The sequence below is a fragment of the Rhinoraja longicauda genome, chromosome 14, assembly GCF_053455715.1.
Source record: "Rhinoraja longicauda isolate Sanriku21f chromosome 14, sRhiLon1.1, whole genome shotgun sequence".
NCBI classification, from domain to species: domain Eukaryota; kingdom Metazoa; phylum Chordata; class Chondrichthyes; order Rajiformes; family Arhynchobatidae; genus Rhinoraja; species Rhinoraja longicauda.
The window spans coordinates 26,655,639-26,676,422 of NC_135966.1; the positions used below are offsets into that span (position 1 = coordinate 26,655,639).

The 20,784-nt window shown below is 40.1% G+C and overlaps 1 protein-coding gene across 6 annotated transcripts; it reads right to left on the reverse strand.

Moving 5' to 3' along the window:
- Positions 1–1,851: 1,851 nt before the first annotated feature.
- On the reverse strand, positions 1,852–14,518 carry bod1 (biorientation of chromosomes in cell division 1). 6 transcript variants are annotated; one of them, XR_013548092.1, is made up of 6 exons: positions 14,313–14,518; positions 11,223–11,347; positions 9,495–9,682; positions 7,842–8,251; positions 6,319–6,394; positions 1,852–2,009 (listed from the first exon to the last, which is right to left on the reverse strand). XR_013548092.1 is itself a non-coding variant. In XM_078411608.1 (4 exons), exons 1-4 carry the CDS (start codon positions 14,430–14,432, stop codon positions 6,390–6,392), a joined length of 438 nt encoding a protein of 145 aa, XP_078267734.1. In that variant the 5' UTR covers positions 14,433–14,518; the 3' UTR covers positions 4,654–6,389. The 6 variants fall into 6 exon arrangements, 3 of the variants coding, with proteins under 3 accessions (XP_078267734.1, XP_078267732.1, XP_078267733.1); XR_013548090.1 differs by having other exon boundaries at positions 6,319–8,251; XR_013548091.1 differs by lacking the exon at positions 1,852–2,009 and having other exon boundaries at positions 4,654–6,394.
- Between the last annotated feature and the right edge of the window lie 6,266 nt (positions 14,519–20,784).

Here is a 20,784-nt window from a genome sequence, read left to right on the forward strand (position 1 = left end):
AGAGAAAGCACAACAATCACACTATTCAGATTTCTGGCATGGAGGGATTGTTCCATGAGGAAAGCTTGAGTACAGCGTCTATATTCTGTAGAGTTTAGAACAGTACATAGACTTATTGAGACATAATATTGCCAAAAGGCTTGACAGAGGAAATTTCAATTGGTAGTGGAGAAAAACTATGTCAGCAAACTAAAAAATTGGTCGCCCATCCCTAGTGCAATTTAATTACATTTCTCCTCCTTCCCCCCCCCCCCCCCCCTTGATGTCCATCTGGTCCAATGCTCTAGCTGAGGGCTGATCAACACTTTACAGAGGTCTATTATAATTTCTTGCTTATCAATTCTATTTCACAAGCAAAAATTGCTTTACAATTTTGCCACCTTTCAAAATTTTTGTACACAACTCATTTAACATTCAGCTAATTAGTTCATATTGCCACACATTTCCTACCAAAATATTTCACTTTATATTTTTCTACATGAAATTTCATCTGCCCTATATTACCTATTTTACCAGTCTGTGTTCCTTTAGTCTGTTACTATCTTCTTCATCAAACTTGCAAATTTTAAATGAAACCCTTTGTTCCCATATTCACATCCCTAATGTATATCAAAATTAACAATGGTCCCAATGCAGCATTCTTCGATCCAGGGTGAAAAACAATCTTCTACTTTCCATGTCATGCTGCCACAGACCCTTAAATCTGATGTGATTAAATGCTATTGTTAACAACTTTATTAAGTGGCACTTTGTTAAACTTCGAAAGTTAACATGCAAATCAACAGTATCCAGATCATCAATGATCTTCACTGCTTTATCAACAAAATCTCTCAACTTAATAAAACATAATTTGTCTTCAACACATCAATACTTACATTCTTTTTTCAAAAAATATCTCCAATTCTCCTCAAACATGAGATCCATTTCACACATCTACCATTAATGCATATGCCAGGGTGCACAAAGTAAATTCATGGTTGGGGTAGATTATCTTTTAAACTTCAGAAGTATCAGTCATTCCTGTTAGCTAGCTAAGCATCTTAGCTTTGTGAGATTTGTTCTTCATTGATCCATGTCTACTTCTATAATTAAGTAACTTGGAAGGCATAAGTGTCCCATTATGATCCACACCAGACATATGGGCATGTAGCACTTGTTTTTTCAATCTCTTCAATGGAACCCTTAATGGCTAGATATGAATCATAAGCTCTTTAATTCCACACTAACTAAGCCATTGAGATCGCACTAATTTAATTCAAACCAGTACAGGCAACCTTTATGTCAGCAAAATTATGTACACATCATCCTTTTCCAAATCAATGAGTCATTACAAGTCAAACAAGATGACTTCCAAATATCCTCCAGCAGTTCTAACCTGTTAACCAGTGCAATATTGAAGAAATGCCACATTTCAGAGATGACATGTTTTAGATGAAATATAAAACCATGTTATATCTGTTGGACATAGTCCCATGACACTATCTTTTTTTAAAATAGGGGTATTATCCGACTTATCTTACTAGCATTTATTCAATCAAGAGTTCTAAATCAGACTATATGGCCACTACCAACTTTTTGTTACATTAAGTTGGCAACGTGGCTACATTAAAATTGGACGGCAAATTGCTTATTACACTTCAGAAGTGTGGCATTGGCTAGAAAACATGTTGGGATGTCATCAAAGGGATACAATGGGTGCTATTTATGTCAGAGTGTCCCTTTTTTGTGTGTAAGCTTTCAATTAACAGAGCCTTCTTTCCAAATTCCACGGGTGCTGTCTGCACAGTTTGTGCATTCTCCCAATGACTTGCATTGATTTTCTCCGGTTTCTTCCAACACTCCAAATCTCCGGTTTCCTCCAACACTCCAAAGACATATACGTTTGTAAGTTAATTAGCTTGGTGTAATTGTAAATTGTCCCTTGTGTGTAGGATAGTTGATTTGTGGGGATCACTGGTCGGCATGGACTCGGTGGGCCGAAGAGCCTGTTTCCACGCTGTATCTCTGAACTAAACAAAAAAAGTAAAAAACTTACCCATGGATAACAATGGGTTATTTGGTATTCGAACTATGAATCATTTGATTATTATGACTTTCATATAGCCTAGCATTTTAAGCCAGTCATCCAACGATTAACCACCTGGGGAATTAAATACATTTAAAATATCTATGTTCATAAAGCTCATATTTGTGACCAAGGAATCGACTGAGATAAAATATTTTTTCTTTTACAAGCAATTGATCTACAATGAGCAGCTATTGTTTCTTCAGATTTTTCCCAAAGGCTCTCTCCTTTCTATTGCGATTCATTTTAATATACCTTTCCTGTTCCAAAAATATCTTTGTTTCCTGTCAATTTGGTAAACATCTATTTCAAAACATTTCAGTAACAGATACCAAATTGGTTAATAAACAGTAAAGGCTCCCAAACAGTAAGATTTTTCCATTTAAACCATAAATGGGAGGTATTGGGTGGAGATTCACCTTAGGTCAGACCAAAGACATGGAAAGATGGTTTGAGATCAGTGTGCGGTAATTCAGAGTAGGGGGTTATCAATCTGGGAGGGAGTAGTAAATGATAAACCAGCTATTCTATTATTATTAATAACATGCCCCAAGAGAGTCAAAAACTTTGCTGAGGTGGGAGGGAGAGAATACATCTTTCACCTTCGGGAAAAAAAGCACCGCAAATTGCTAGAGTAACTCAGCGCTCAGGCAGCATTCCTGGAGAAAATGGATAGCTGATGATCCGGGTCAGGCCCGTTCTTCAGACAAATTGGTGGTGGTGAATAGAAAGAGCTTGAAGAGATGAGAGTCAAGACAAAGAAGGGCAGGTAAGCACAGGCAAGGGAGGGGGGTTGGTTTTCAGATAGTTGTACAAAAGCTAGAGATGAAAAAAAAACTAAGACAAAAGGATTAAAGAGATGTAAATCATGAAGCCATAGGAAGGAATATAGGTGGAGGGGGAGCCGAGAAATAGGCGCTAGTCCAGATGTGGCAAAGGGGCAGGGGGGGTTATTAAAGATGACCTAAAATTGGAAAATTCAAAGTTCTTACCGCTGGGTTGTAAGCTGCCTAAGCATAATAAAAGGTGTTGTTTCTCCAATTTGTGAATGGCCTCAACAGATAATAGGTGCAGGAGTAGGCCATTCGGCCCTTTGAGCCAGCACCGCCATTCAATGTGATCATGGCTGATCATTCGCAATCAGTACCCCGTTCCTGCCTTCTCCCCATACCCCCTGACTCCGCTATCTTTAAGAACTCTATCCAGCTCTCTCTTGAAAGCATCCAGAGAATTGGCCTCCACTGCCCTCCAAGGCAGAGAATTCCACAGATTTACAACTCTCTGACTGAAAAAGTTGCTCATTCTGGCAATGGAGATGGCTCAGGACAGAAAGGTCAGTATGGGAATTGGAATAGGAGTTAAAATAGTTAGCAACAGGGAGATCCGGTAGATGGTCGCCGAGTCTACACCTGGTCTCGCTCATGTATAGGAGGCCCAACTGGGAGTTCTGGTAGGCTTTGTAAGAGCTCAGATCATGTGAGAGAGCTCAGAACAGTGGAGAAGCCGACCTTGAATCTTGTGGAATGTGCTTTCAAGATTTTGTATCTTTAACCTGATAGGAGAGGGGAGAAGTGAATGACCAGAGTACGAGTGGTCCTTGAATATGTTGGCTGCTTTCCAGAAGATGTGTGAATTGTCTATAGGGTCTATTGGGGAGGCAGTTTTGCATGATAGATTGGACAATTGAGTAATTTTAGAGAATAGCTAAAATAAAAATGACAATACTTCCAGCATATTAAATTGTACTTATGGTGTACTCCAATGGTTAGAATTGTCAAGAATGAAAACTGGAATTATATGTAATACGCACATAGAGGAAAACTGGAAATCGTATATTTGTATTTATTTTCTCTTACGCATATATTAGATTTCCGACAGGCCAAATGGTCCAATTTATTGGAATTTAGGCATCTCTAAGCAACAGTAGATGCTGTATTAATACTTTGCTTGTCTTACAATGGGACACTCACCGTGTCGAGATTTAATGTGAAATGCAAGTAATGATAGGATGCAAGCTTTTGCCTCAAGACTTCCATTTATTACCCTTCCCCTGATTACCCTGGAGGTGGTGGTGGCACATCACCTTCTTCCTTCATTAAGATAGCAGTCATAGTTTGCCTGGCTATTTACAGCAGTTATAAAACAATCACATTGCTGCAGGATGGTTTTATATAAAGGCAGAGCTGATATAGCTTCAGTGAACCAGTTTTTAAACAATAATTTAGTTTCATGGTCACCATTATTGAAACTAGCCTAATTGTTAAAAAATAATTCATCAAACTTAAATTCAAAATGGGATTTGAACTTTTATTTTCAGGACATTAGACTAGGCACTGGTCTTTTAATTTAATCACCAAACCACCATTTCCAGAGTCTCTGTTAATTTAATCACCAAACTGCCATTTCCAGAGTCTATTTTTTTTAAACTCTTGGTACAGGTAGAAGGCAACAGATGGCAGATATGATCTACATTTAAGACTTCTTTTAAAAATTACCTGTATGTTGTATATAATTAACAAGAACACACAATTCTCAACTTTCTGTAAACTTTTATTTGGTACAATTTTTTTTTTTTTACATTGCTCAAAATTATTGAACTTACCAAAAAGTTATATTTGCGCTCTTAAAGTATAACAATAAACATCACATTTTGGTATCTTTTGCACAATAGATTGTTGATTAGGTTTATTTTAAAAAAATCAAACAATTGAATTTCACAGTACTCCATTTCAGTGTCAATACTAGATTATTTTAGCAACAAGTTCAGGAAATAAATTTTGACTCTAAAGAGTAAAGTAGTGGAGATTTTGTAATAAATTCTGTGCATCAACTCCATTTAATGTTACCAAACTGACATAGCAACTGCCAAATTCTACCAGTTGGAAACAGTGAATCTAGACTTCAGTTGAACCTTATCTAGAGTGAAGTGCACTCAACTAAGAAACGTGGCTTTAAACACTTTTAGCAGCTAAATGCAGAAACTTTAGAGGTAAGCTATTGCAGCAAAGTCACAAGGGCATTAAAAGACCATTTGTAAAATTAGCAACAAAATTATGCAAGTCAACTCGATCCAATTTGATTTGCATTATAATTTTACCATAACTACTGTATGCCAGAATAAATGGTACTTATCTGTGCACTTTTAACAAAGCTGTGTAATCATGCATTTACAGGGGACCAGCCCTACACTTTGATCACAGAACCAATAATTCAGTTTCATTTGTAACTTCTATAAAATGTACCCTGTTGACTCTTAATCTGGATGAAATGATACTTATGATTTCCAGTAACAAAAGGACTACAGTATTCCGTTCTCAGAGTATAATCTCGGTGATCCAGTGATTCAACAAAATTTTGGATGCACTAGCACTAAAATGTATCTAACCTAGTCACAGTGGAATACTTTTTAAAATTCAAATAATCCAGAGTTTGAGGAAAAAGATCTCTTCATCATTAAGAATACTACATAAAAAGGCACAAATTATAAATTGGCCATGAATCAAATACGCATTGAAAAAAATGTGAAAAGACCCTGACAATTTAGGATTTTACTCTCCCATATCCTATTTCACATCAGAAGTTCTGGTGTTCAGAGAAATCAAGACCTGTGTTTGAAAATAAATTAACTTCTCAAATTATATGATGAACGTTACAAAACAAAATACACACAATTAATGTCACATATTTGGGCTGTCTACAAGTTTTATGCTGTTGAATATAACCATTCTTGATGTTTCAACCTGAGTTGCTATTGCCAACGTGTGGTTATTTTGCACAATGAAGCCATCAAATATGCATGCCGCAAGACAAGAAACAGCTATGCCCTTTTAAGGCTTAGCATTGAAATTGACCCAATCCCTTCATTAATTACTAGGAAAGCTCCTATTTTAAATAACGGTGCTTAGCTTTAGTCATTATCTTTCCAAGTCAACACTGAAATATTGAACATTTCAAATATTGACTTCAAATTCCGGTCACCTGAAATTAGACACCCAAAATAAAAGAGTAAAAAATTGAATCCTACATTTCACTTGGTATTCCACCAGAGCACATATTACTCTTTTTTTTTTTTTTTTTTAAAGGGAAAATATTTTCTGAAATTCAAACAAAAGCTTCCAAAACAAAAAAGGTACAACAGCCAAAACATGGTCATTCACACCTTCTTCAGATGGTTATTTTCTGAAGAAATCAAATAGTACTGTTTAATGAACGTTTAGAATTTTCAGAAAATATGTGAACATATATTTCATTACCTTTGGAAGGGGGGTGGGGTAGGGGGAGGGAACTGTTCTGTCTAGGGAGGTTTTCAGATTAATCTTCCAAATTATCCTGCAAAACAAACCAAAGAATCACATTTAAAAAATAACTCAAGGCCTTTTAATCTGCTCCAATATATAACTTTGCGCTTTACGCAAATCACATCAAGATAGCTTTTACTGGAGAATGGAAAATGAGTGACCATGAAAGCAAATAGTTCTAATTGGTCTCAAAAATGAAACAGCGTAGTTCATTTTCATTCATTTTTAATGTAAGCACATTCTTGTAGATGCCTGGAGCAGAAACCCTACCAAAATTAACCTTGGAAGCTTTGAAGGTAATTGGTATGCCCCATCCTGAAGAAGATTCAATTTACCATAGATAAGAAATCAAACTGGAAATGCTTTTGTTAACTTGTCTACATGTCAGAATTCTAAATTGACAAAAATACTCTCTAATTGTCACTATAATAAATCAGAATTTAGTTGTGTTAAGACAGAAAGCTAATTCAAATGCCATGATTAGAGCTGGAAGTAAATGAGTGCCTAAATAAAAATGACAAGGGTGTATAATAGTCTTTTCTCCAATATCTCATAGTAGCTTCGAGTTCTGTTTTATGGAATATTGTAATCATAGTGTACAATGGTATGCCCAATCGCTGATTTATGGATGTGAGCCATCAGTTCTTGTCTATAGAGCAGATTGTGGACTTTATTTTGGAATGTTATACACATATCAATGTAAACAAAAGCATGCATAGTTGTGCAATCTCATAACTGGCTGGCACTGGGAGGGAAAGTGTAAATTAAAAACTTAAATTTCCAGGCATTCATTCTGAACAAGTGCATACCAACATAAACGCAGTCACAGAACAGCTATCTTTTTACTACAGTATAGAATGAAAAATGAGAAACATCTAGCAATGCTCCTTCACCACCAGAAAACAGTGATGAGTTTGTCTCAAAATATGCAATGACATTTTTCCTTGTGATTAATCTAAAAACCAAGGCATTTCTGAATAGGAACAAAAAGGAGGAAAGTGTGTCACTTGTAATAATAGAACATCTTCTACTTTATCCTCAATGGAAGATTTTTGCGAAAATGCGAAACACAGGAAAAATTCCCTATATAATGCTGGACAACCATGCAGCCGAGGACCCAACTACTTTTCACCATTTAATGATCTGAAATATAAGTGATGTTAGAAACTCGGCTGAATCAATCCTTTAAAGATAGTATCTTTAAATAGAGAAATTCAAAAGCAACTTTCACCTGAACGTTTTATGCAAGATCAACCCTTTTAGGTTTATATTGCAGATATTAAATTACTGAAAATTAGTGTCTACAAATTAGTACCGCAAAACAAGCACAAAATGTTTTAAAGATGACAACAAAACCATTGATGTTTTTATTTACAGCATTGTTTGAACCCATAAAAAAATTGTCTTGTTGTGTTTGGTATAACAGAACCACCATCAAAGGATTAAATACACAATATGCTCTTAGAAACAGGAACTACCTTTTGGGCAGTTGGGTATTACTTTTCTTTTTTTTAATCTTCAGTACAGGTCCTCCTTCAATGGAAGCCAGAATTCATCCAGGTAGCTTTTTCTTCGTTTACTCTAATTGTCTTAATTTCTCTTCAACATTTCAGACATTGAAAATTGTCTCAGCATCTGTTCTTACAGAATCTCCAAATTGAGATCCATCAAATTATACTTTCTTCATTGCTCAGTTCTTATTACCTTCCTTATTTCATACAAGCATTCAGCAATGCTAATGTAAACTATAAACAACATTTGTCTTGGTTAATCCTATATAAGCAACTTTGTCCCACAGTCAAAATATATTCTCAACTAATTGTGCAGCTACAGTTGAAGGTAGAAAATGTTCACTGTCATGCTGGTACAAGACCATTTGAAGTGTTACCTGTAAGACAAAACAAAAATCAATGCTAAACATGCAGACAGATTTTAAGTGAACTATATATTTTAACAAACTCATGCAGAAGACAGTACAATTTCTTACATTCAGATTAATCAAGATGAGCAAAGTCAATATAATGGGCAAAGCTAACCACAGATCCCCTGTAAGCAACAGAATATACACACACAGCAAGGCGTACATCTCCAACGAGAGGTAGACCAGGGAAAATAGTAAAAAACTAAATAAAAAGCTTTGTTCTGAATGCATGTAGCATTCATAGGATAGTGAATAAAAGGCAAATAAATTAATATAACCTAATAGGCATATATAGGGTGAACCGTCAGAACCTTTCACCCCAGGGTCGAAATGTCAAAGGCGCGAGGGTGTTGGTTGAGGCAGATACGATAGTGGCATTTAAGAGGCTTTGGGACAGGCACATGGATATGCAGATAATAGTGGGATATAGATCACATGACAGAGTAGATTAATTTAACTTGGCATCATTTTTAGCGGAAACATTCTGGGACGACAGACCTGTTCCTGTGCTGTACCGTTCTAAGTTCTCAACAATGTCAAGGAATGTACAAATGCAAGTTGTAGCATGGTGGAAATGGTTTTAACAAACTATAACAAACTTTACATACTTATATCCAGCCAAACTTGCAGGACAAAAAAAAATCACGCTTGCTGGATGAAGGCGATTAAACAGACGGAAATCGATTAACCTACCCCTAGTTTGATACCAATTAACAATAACACAGGGTTAATAAACCATTCCTTCTTTCCAGAGATGCTGCCTGTCCCACTGAGTTACTCCAGCATTTTGTGTCTACCACAGGGTTAATAAAGATGTTCAAAGATAAATATTTAATGGATAGATGTTCCATTGGCACATGCCCTTCGACTGTCTGCAAATGAATGCATTACACCATAATTTGTACCCGACTGAATTTAGTTGATGGAACACTGGGAGCTTGCGTGGTGGACACAAGTTAAATGGCCTCCACTAATGCAATACACTGTACAGAATAATTTATGTAATAAATCCAGACCACGTGATGTCAGAATTACTTGTCCCCTTGTTTCAGATGAACTCAAATAGAAAAAAGTTGCCCATTGTATTCAAATATTAAGTGCAATTTTCTTAATGATTTTACATTGTAAAAGTGAGGCATTATGAAATCAAAGCAATAAATGAATGCAGAAATAGAAAATTAAAAAGATGATACAAGACCTCAGGGTGTACCTGAAGCTGGAGCAGATAGCTCCTGTTTTTCAGGCTCCTGTGGTGGATTTGGTACAGCTTCCTCATTCATTTCTGTGGCCATAAATTCATGAACTGCCTTCTCTATCTGCGGTTTGAATATGTGATACAGCTTCGGATCCACGACCTGAGAAATAATTCTGTCCACGCCAGATTCCAACATTCCTGATCTGGGAGATGGAAACATACTAATTTAGTATATTTATCAAATAAACTTCCTTAATTATTTTTTCATTTACAATAGGGATAATATTTCCATCCCTCAAATGAAAATGCCCAACATTTCTATTTCACTTAAAATACAGAACTGAGACCAATGTTACTAGATCTTCTTGGAACTGTGAAGTTTGGCAAAAATGAGCCTACAGTAAAAGCGTATTGGAAACTAAAAACATTCACCTGTCTAACTATTGGGCAGAAGTTTAATACTAGAGATCCACTGTACCAAAAGCTGCTATATAAAATAGAAATGAATGTAAAGTGAATTTTGTGAATAAAGATTTCAGTTTTTGCGAAGAGGTTTAGGGTATAAGTTCGTAAATGGAACTTAAGTTTAAATTTATACTCTGAAACCAGATGAAAGACAAACAGTTTCTCTTTCATCATGAAAGAGGAGAAAAATTGATGTTAATGTCAAACGTACAAGTGGAATTTGAAATTTTCTGTACACAACCTTTTAACCTGTTAACCAGACAAAGTTAACTAAAGGCATAAAATTAAATAAATACAAAAATGGTTCCTAATACATTGACAGAAAGAAAACAGACATTCAATTAATTAAAAATACTAATAGTTTTCACGCATCTATGTTCTCCACCCCTTCTTTCAGCAAGTTGACTTTTCTTCAGGTAATTAGCAAGCTCAAAAACATGTAGAGGCAGCATAACAGTTTAAGTAGCAATAGAAAAAGAAAGTGGGGAAATGAAAAAATAAAATGCCAGCGTGATGTTTGATATTGGAGCAAATAATAAAATCCAATTTTACAAAAACCAAAAAAAGAAAATGCTGGAGAAACAAGAAGTATTTCAGATGACAAACTCCATATTTGACCAGTTCTTTGTGCTTAAGATTACTTTTGAATGGGCAAGAAATTAAATGTGCATTGTAAAAAACCCCCACAATATTGAAAATTAAACTATTTGAATTTAGCAAATTTACACCAATCTATTTTTCCCATTACCCCAGAAAATGGTTTATTGCTATTTAACCACAGATACGATAGGGAAATTGGTCTGCCAACAGTCATAACACACAAGGTACACGGAAAACCCGAAATTAAAAGTGAAAACAAAAAGAAAAAGACAAGCGACTGTTGGATGGCTGCACAGAGCCGTCACCGGAACAAATGAACAAACAGAGACTTTTCCCTGGGCAGAGGATTCTAAACTAGAGTGCCCCCCCACCAGGCTTTCCTTTGTTCTCCCACCGTCTCTCACAGCAGTCCCCCCCACACCGAGTCCTCCGTTGTTCTTTACGGCAGTCCCCCCACACCGGGTCCTCCATTGTTCTTCACAGCGGTCCCCCGTGAAGAACAGTGGTGGCCTTTTTGGTATCTTTGATTACACACAATTGTAAGCTTGCTAATGAGCCGAAGTAAAAGCACAATTTATAATATAAGTAATATTTTATGAGCTTAGATTGCAAGATTGTTCAAAACATTTTACTTAAAAAGAAATGAACATTTCTATGGAGCTTAATTAATGTACTCACTTACAGACCCTTTGTCGAAGTTCATTACGCAGCTGATTTTTGTTAAGGGTTGGATTCCACTCATGATTAGCCAAGTGATTGGACACAAAATTGTCAACTCTCTGTCTGAGATTCTGATAGGCTGGCTACACAAAAGAAAATGGATGAAAACAAGCCAAAAAATACACACATTTACCTTTCATGCAAACATGTTTCCCCATTACATGCCTTGTTCCAGGTGACAAAAGAAAACCGATCTAAATCCTCTCCCTACTTCCTGGCATAGTTTGCAGATTCTCTAACCTTATGGGTTTTCACAGGGTGCTGGGCACTTTGTTTCCTTCCACCTCTCAAAGATGCCCAGGTGAATAGGTCAATTGGGCACTGTAAACTGCCTCAAGTGTGTAGTTTGGTAAAAGAACCCGGAGGGAACTGTATGGAAAGTGGAGAAAATTGAAACTGTACTAGTGTTGGATTAATACGAATTAGCTTGGTTTGCAAATTTGACCCGATTCTCTGCTTCATCGCTCTGTCACAGGCTATCCTGCAGAAGATTAGATGCGGAAAGAAAAAATATACCAGGACAAGAACCAATAATGACTTATTCCAGATCAGAAGTTATTACGTTTCCTGTTACAGATCATGTTGATATTCCCAAGCACATGAACAAATATGTATTTCATATTTCAGGTTCTTCGGAATATTTCATTTGGGCATCTTTACTATGCAAGTTACTTATCAAAGATATTTTCCATAACATTCAAGCATTCCACAAGGTCTTTATCTATTGAAGTTCTCTATTTTCAAATGGATTTAATTTGCTTCCCTGATATTTTACATGGCTTCCCCAAAGGGCATGTTTTTATCTTTTATAATAGTGCATAAAAAAGCGCTCCGAGTTTCAACTGAGGAAAGCACAGGAATTATCCAGCAAGATTGGAATTCTACTTGGGATAAGCGTGTTCAAATCTGTCCAAGAAAAGAATATATCAACAGACTTAGAGGACATTTTGTACTCTGTGGATATACTTCTAGTTTGCTCCCCACATTTTATTCAATCAATCTCCCCCCCCCCCCCAAAAAAATTAAACTTGATTGATCGCAAAAAAAGACAGTGCTCAAGTAACTCAGCAGGTCAGGCAGCATCTCTGGAGAACATGGATCGGTGACATTTTGGGTCAGGAATCTTTTACAGACTGATGATGGTGAGGGAAGATGAAGGTTGATGGAAGGGAGGAAGCCGAGATGGGGGAAGGACAGAGCATGGCAAATTAGGGGGGAGTGCGGTAGGCAATAGGCCAATAGAATGATAGGCAAATGGTTGGACAAAGGCCAGAGACAAACACCACCCAAGCAGAATAAGAGGTGCTGTTCATCCAGTTTGTATGCGTTCTCACTCTCGCAATGGAGGTTGTCCAAGGCAGAAAGGTCAGTATGGAAATGGGAAGAGGAGCTAAGTTAGCAACCTGGAGAGCCTGTAGGCCTTGGTGGACTGAGCACGTGTTTAGCTAAACAGTTAGAGGTATTTATTCACAAAGTGCTGGAGTAACTCAGCAGGTCAGGCAGCATCTCAGGAGAGAAGGAATGGTGACATCACCCATTCCTTCTCTCCTGAGATGCTGCCTGACCTGCTGAGTTACTGCAGCACTTTGTGAATAAATACCTTCGATTTGTACCAGCATCTGCAGTTATTTTCTTACACTAGCTAAACAGTCACCTCTCCAATGAAAAAGCGGCTGGTTTCATTAGGAACACCGAATGCAGTAGATGAGGTGCACGTGAACCTGTCTCACCTGGAAGGACTACAGGAGTCCCTGGATGGAAACGAAAGAGGATGCATACAGACAGATGTTACTTCTGAGGTTGCATGGGAATGTACCTGGGGTAGGGGTGGTTTGGTGCAGGGTAAGGGATGAGTGAACCAAGGAGTTGCAGAGGGAGTAGTCTTTGCAGAAGGCAGAAAGAGGTGGAGATGGGAAAGATGCACCTGGTGGTGGGATCACGTTGAAGGTGGCGGAAATGCAGGAAAATGATATATTGGACGTGGAGGCTGGGAGGGTGAAAGGTTAAGAACCAGGGGAACACTATTTGTGTTTCGCTTGGGGCAAGCAGAGCATAACTATGGGACACAGAGGCGACACAGGTGAAAGATCCATCTTATAATAGCAAGGGGAGGGCAGGGAAATCATATTCACTAAAGAGGACCTCTCGGATATCATAGAATGGAAAGCCTCATCTTGGGAGCAGATGTAGCAGAGTTGGAGAAATTGAGAGTAGGTGGTAACGTCTTTGCAAGAGGCAGCGTGGGAAAAGGTGTAGACCAAACAACTGTATAGAAGACATCAGTCGATAGTCTCTTCCTTTGTCAGAATGAGGCCACATGCACACTGGAGGAAAAGCATGTCAAATTCTGCTTGGGTAGCTAGCAACCTAATGGAACAATGTATTCTTAAATTTTAGGTAATTAACTTACCAACACCCCCCCCCCCCCCGGCATCATATGGCCCACCCAGATTCACAACCATGTCTCCACTTCCCCCTCCTCCCATCCCCTCAAAATCCCTTCATCTGGCTTCATAAGTCACACCCTATCTGTTTCTCACACTTTTTTTGTCTTTTCATTTCTGGGCTTTGAGCAATTATCTACTCATCAAAACCCTCCATCGCATGCATCCACCTAACACACGGCAGGCATTGTCCTGTCGCAACCTCTGAGTGTTCTTTCCTCTCTCCCCCCACCCCCCATCAATCTGAAGAAGGGTCTGACTCCGAAACTGTATTCTGGGTCGGACCCCCCTAACAACCCAAATTCATTATTCATCAAGTACCCTCAAGAAATTTGAAAAAGGCTGAAGGGTCCCAAAGGCTGGGTACACCAAAGGCTGGTGTAGGGTAGACAGGGCGCAGAAAGCGCTGGTGTGTTACCAGGCCGGGGTACGTGGAGGCTGGGATGGTCTGGGAACGGCTGCGGGCCCGCGTTGTTTCCGACAGTTCAAGACCCGGTGCAGAGGCCGAGACCCGTGAACCATCGCTGCGCCGGGTCCACGCACGGGTGGGGAACAACGACGCGGGCCGGGGGGCCGAAGCCCGGGCGGAGCGGCCACCCCTCACCTTCGTGTCGACATCGGCGAGGCAGTCTCTGCGGAACTCGTCGAACAGGCCGCGGTTCTTCAGCCGATCCACGATCTTGGCGATGACGTTGGGGTCTTCAGGCGGCAGGTTTTTAGCCATGGTGGGCGGCGGGTGGAAAGCCCAGGTTTAAAGACAATGGCGGCGGTCGAGGGGAGGAAGGGAGTGTGAACCCCGCGCCGTCCGCCCGTCAACTACTTCCGCCGAGTAGCGGGAAACACGCGGTGCCGTCTGGGAAGTGTAGTTTCATTCGCTGACATCCGCGCGCCGCCTTGAGATCCACCAGATGGCACCAAAGATAACAGAGCAGAGCAAGATAGACTCACTCGACCCTAAACACCGTAGTATGTCATAGCGCCATTTTAGTAGGCAGAAACTTGCAGAAACATTTAAAAGGAAAAATAACAAAAATCTATGAATTGATAGATGAGATATATTCTGCATTTTTATGGTATCACACGTACTGTTCCCCCCAAAACACTGATTACGCTGCGAGAGGCAAAGCGGACGGCGGGTTTTGCCTACGGGTTGTGTACGAGGCGAGTATAGGCGACTTCAACTGAGTGGTTCATCTTGCTCCTCTAGTATCTTTGGATGGCACCACGTCCCACAGCGCCTGCGCTCAGTTTGGAAATCAGAGGGAACATTTTGTAATGGCAGTTTCTATACCTTCTCAAAGTCCAACTTCAATAGCCATTACTGCTCGGGGATGTGGTGGAGTTCTAGCTTACGCACACACCACACTCTGAGATAACAAAAACGAATCTTCCAAACCCTGTTTTCTTGATTAATTGGTCTTTCTTAAAGTAGCACAAATCAAAAGAGTAATTCATAGCTTTTCGTTCTTATCAAGTTTCGTCTTCAAACAACACAGTCGAGACCGTGTGGTCGTTACTGTATGGTCGTGGTTAAAAACTCTATTCTCTCCATCCTCCGAGACTAAACTAACCCTCAATCTCTGTGGCTACGCTAGCCTCCTCAGATGTAGACACTCCCCATTATGTATCAAATCACACCCACAGGCATGCAAAAAAACAAAAACTAGAAATATTAAACATGGCCATAATATAATGACAGTAACTAATTTAAGCGTAAATGGCTCCTACACATCTCATTCCATCTCACACCAGTTGACTCTCCTCTCAAGCAAAGCCAAGCCATTGAATACGGAAGAATCATGCACTATCCATTTATTTTAAGTGAAAGCATGGATGAAGGTTAACAGTTTCGGCTTAACCGTTCAGAAACATAACTTTACAGAGATGTAAACATTTCAAATGCATACTCACCTTATTAAATTAGATTTTGGTATTTCTCATTGATTTTATGAGGGGAATATCCTGTTCGCTTTACCGTAATATGAAAGCTGACATCCTTGTAATAATAGACACAAAATGCTGGAGTAACTTAGCAGGACAGGTGGCATCTCTGGAGAAAAGGAATGGGTGACGTTTCGGGTAATGTAAACCAGCATTTGCAGTTCCTTCCCACACACACTTGTAATAATGTTGTTTAGTTCCAAAGCAACTTTTTCTAGGACCGAAAATAAGCATGTACCGACCTAGTCTGTTGACATTCTTTCTTCCATTGTCTAAAATTCGCAAAGGCGCTCAATCAATAATGTAATTTAATAAAGCCAAATGTTTGGAAGAGGACAGACAAAAAATGGTGGAGTAACTCAGCGGGACAGGCAGCATTTTCGGAGAGAAGGAATGGGTGACGTTTTGGGTCGAGACCCTTTTCAGACTGAGAGTCAAGAGACAGGGAGTCTAGAGATATGGCGGGGTAAGGTGTGAAAATGACGGATCAAAGTAGACGATGTTCAAGGAAATGTAGAATGGGTCATTGTTGGCTGAGGGAAAGGTGACTTCGAGGTATACAAAGTAAAGTTAATCAGGAGGAAACTAGTCGGAGAACTTAGGTGGGGGAGGAATGGAGAGAGAGGGAAAGCAAGGGTTACTTGAAGTTATTGAAATCAATATTCATACTGCTCTGTTGTAGTTCGAAGATGCCCAAGTGAAATATGAGGATCGTGTTTAAATCCTGGAAAAATTTATTAAGGGGATTGCACAGCAGGCGAGGTCACGACTTCTGACCCGTACTGTTGCCTCGCAACGCTTCTGAGGGGCACGCCGTGTACTGCAGGCAATCACTTACTATGGCTTTCAGTGCAGCGGGCTCTCTTTGCTTAGTCTTCCTCTTCAATTTTATGTTTGGAACGACTTCTGTTGTAGAACAATTCGTCAGTCCTAATTTGAGAGGGTGTTGCAGTTGAATGCTGCGGCTGCACTTTGCTGCAGCTCGGCTTCACCCGTCTTCACCCATCAGCGCATCTCCAGCTCCCTCCCGGCGCTCCGAGTGTCCTGCCACCTCTCCCCATTCCTGCGCTCCTCGCTCCTCCAGGCTCCGCGCCCCTGCTCCCCTTCTCGCTTCCTGCGGTTCTTCGGCCCCTCGCCGCTCCTGCTGGCCCTCCAGTCCTTCTCCCCGCTCGCCATCTCCGTCAGCCGGGCTCCGCTTCCACTTGACCGGCGCTCAACACCTCGTGGCTGGGGCCGCCGAGCAGAGCCGAGGCCTGGTTCTCCGCCTCGGTTCCCAGTGCCCAGCACCCAGCCCAGCTCTCGCTGCTGCTCGGCCTCCACTGCTGATTGGCCTGTCCCCGGTCCTCTTCCTCCCCCTCTTCGGGCTCGACACTCCGCTCCTCCGCCTCTTCCACCCCCTCTTCCTCCAAGGCCGGTAGAGCACAGTTCGCAGGGCCCTTCAACCTAAGGCGGGTCGCCGACCTCCAGCGCTCGCTGATTCTGCCCCTGCAGACCTCCAGGCCCCTGAGCTCAGGTTCTTCCCACTGCTCCTCTCCCAGCTCGGTCAACCCCGTCCTTACCTCCTCCTCCTCTTTTTCTCCCCCCAACCCTCTCCCGTCGGCGGCTCTCTGCTTTGCTCTCCTGCCTCCCTTCCTGGCCGCGTTTCCCCTTCTCCCGCCGGCTGGCCAGACGTCTTCCCAGCTGCTTCTTGCATCTGTGTGCTTTACAGCACTTCTCCCGGTTCCTCTTCCTCCGCCAGATCCTCCAGCTTCTTCCTCATTTTTTACAGCACAAAAATTGACCATTTTGGAGTTTTTTTCAAGGTAAGAATGTACGTGTTCATGTGTTCCTTGTGTATGCCGGAAGCTGCCATGTCCTCCAGATGGCTTGAGCGACTCCGTGCCCTTTGACCTTACGACCTTAAGTGCAATCCCCCTATTCAAAGTAAAATTAATCAGGAGAAAACTAGTCGGAGAACTAGGGTGGGGGAGGAACAGAGTGAGAGGGAAAGCAAGGGTTACTTGAAGTTAGTGAAATCAATATTCATACTGCTCAGTTGTAGTTCGAAGTTGGCCAAGCGAAATATGAAGACGTGCTTAAATCCTGGAAAAATCTATAATGTACACTTTAATTTTGTTGTCCACTTGGTGGCAGCAGTCTATGTTCTGACACTGACCCACTCACCATCCTAATTCATAGCTTGATGCAGGAAATACAAAGAAACTACGTGGGCCCATAAATATGTTCAGTTTCGTTCTTCCCTGCAATTTAGATAAAAGTCATTCCAAGGTCTCAACATCACAAATAAATGTTTCATTGAATGTATGATCAGAGTAATCAAAATAAGAGGTTCAGACCAAATATACAACGTGAATCTTATCTCGACTAAAGAAATGATCAGTGTCTCCAAAATGATTGTTTTCTAATTTCCATACCTGCTCTCATTTTGGCTTTGTTATTAAACTCACAGTCACAAGTTGTAGACACTCTTATATTTTAAAAGACAGGATAAACACTGCAAGTACTGGAAAAGTCTAGCATAGACACATAGAATATAGGTGCAGGAGTAGGCCATTCGGCCCTTCGAGCCTGCACCGCCATTCAATATGATCATGGCTGATCATCCAGCTCAGTAACCTGTACCTGCCTTCTCTCCATACTCCCTGATCCCTTTAGCCACAAGGGCCACATCTAACTCCCTCTTAAATATAGCCAATGAACTGGCCTCAACTACCTTCTGTGGCAGAGAATTCCACAGACTCACCACTCTCTGTGTGAAGTAATGTTTTCTCATCTCGGTCCTAAAAGATTTCCTCCTTATCCTTAAGCTGTGACCCCTGGTTCTGGACTTCCCCAACATCGGGAACAATCTTCCCGCATCTAGCCTCTCCAACCCCATCTCTATATGAGAAACCATTAACATTTTCAGAGTGACTCTTCAGAATAGGGGATGGTACACAGGATCTGGATCATCTCTCAATGTTGGCTGGACATATCCCTACAGGTTTCATTACATGTCATTCTAGCACCAGCTGCCTTGTCCAGCCAAATATTCATTTATTCCCATTTCCAACATTTTTATAATGAGTACTGGTATCCAAAGATTTTTTTAGTAACACAAAGTTTTTAAATTTTGATATTGAATTGTTCACAACAGAGTTCTGGGTACTATTTTTTGCTTTTTGGAACAAACCCACAGTCACCAGAGGGGGGCATCTAGTAACCTACACCGGTTTCAAACCAAAGAGCCAATTGTGAAAGAGGAGTGTTGCTACACATTTGTTCCTGTTTCTCTACATGTAGTTATCTTAATGCTGCAATACAGATACTTGAATTCCTGCAACTAAATTTAATTTTGCCTTCACCCACCTTTCTAGACACAGACAATTCTAGCAACAGTTAGTGGCAAATCTTGGTGAACTTTGCCCTAGTTTTAGTCAGGCTTCTGACAGCTATTTCACTGCACTGCACCCATGAATGTTCCAGCTAATATCAGCTGACCTCTCACATTCTGGAAAGTTCCAAATCTGTTTGAACCATACCACACCATGTGGTGCAATTGTACATTAAACTATTATTGTCACTTAATGGACAGGGCAATGAAAACACAAATGTTATTAGTGGAATTTAACTAGCTTATTCAAAAGACATTAAGGGAATGCTAAAAGAGAAACAAGACATAATAAAATGCTGATTTTACACAAGGAGTGAAGTAAATATTGAATGTAAAATAGCAGATATGCCAGTAAGTACTGTGAGGAGCAATGGAGATTTTAAAAAAAGACCAAGGGCAACTGATAGCTTGTGTTCAGTGGAAATTTTATATAGTGATATGATGCGATAAGGGAAATTGGTCTGTATGCAAATTAGCAAGTATTTATTAGCTGAATTATTGGTGGTCTTTACAGCAATGTTCAGGCAACCATTAGCTGTGAGATAAGAAAGTCAATTATTCACTGTTGATTATAACAGTTTTATTACGTCATCTGTTATTGAGTGGATTCCTAGAAGAGGAAGTCCTATGCAGGAACAATATGTGATGCCAAGCATACTAATAGGACACTTGCAAATTGCAACAGAATCACCCAAATGTTCCATGTGTTCGCAAGGGGCTCGGTGCTAATATTGTGCATTTTTACTCTGAATTCGCTTAGTTAATACTTGGAGTTTCTAAAATTGCACTCTTAGTTTTTATGGATACAGAATGGGAACAGGTCCTTCGGCCTACTGAGTCTGAACTTAGCATCGATCACCCATAGACTGTTTTTATGTTATCCCACTTTTTCATCCTACACATTAGGGGCAATTTACAGAAGCCATTCAACCTACCAATCTGTCGTCTTTGACCTCTTTTTCTTATTTAATATTTTGGGATCTTGGCATCGCTGGCATTATTGGCCACCATGGTGGGGGGTGGAGAAGGGGAGTGTCTGGTGTGAGACTCATCCTTGATGGGTGAACTGCAATGGGTCAAGTTTGTTTGGTAGATCAAATTTAATGCATTCCATAACCAGACACTCAAAGCACTTCATGGTGGTGGATTTATTCACAAAATGCTGGAGTAACTCAGCAGGTCGGGCAGCATCTCGGGAGAGAAGGAATAGGTGACGTTTCGGGTCGAGACCCTTCTTCAGACTAATGGTGGTGGATGTCATGGTGGTGGATGTCAAGGCCACTGGATGGTAGTCATTAAGACATGAGATCTTGCTTTTCTTTGATACTGGGATGATAGTGGTCTACTTGAAGTTGGTGGGTACTTCAGAACAGAGTAGGGAGAGATTAAAGATGTATGTCAACCACAATACATTTCTTGGAAATTAATAACTTCTGCCACTTCCAATTAAAATAAATGAGTTAATTGTGTTCCAAATTGTTATGAATCTAAGTCGATATTTATATCTCAATTAACATAATTAAAAAATGAAATCATCCTATCACTATCACATTGCTGTTTGTTAAAATCTGCACAAAAAGTCAATGCTAACTTTCCAATACTACATCCTTGAGGTCTCTCCTTCCAAAAATGAATTAATGCAACAGATGACATTGAGTTTGGATCAATGGCATTGCCAAGCCATCTTGTGACTCTCTCAACATAGGAGTGAGAGTTCTATTTCAACATAAAGGTCCACTTCCCGTGTTCTTCAACCACATAG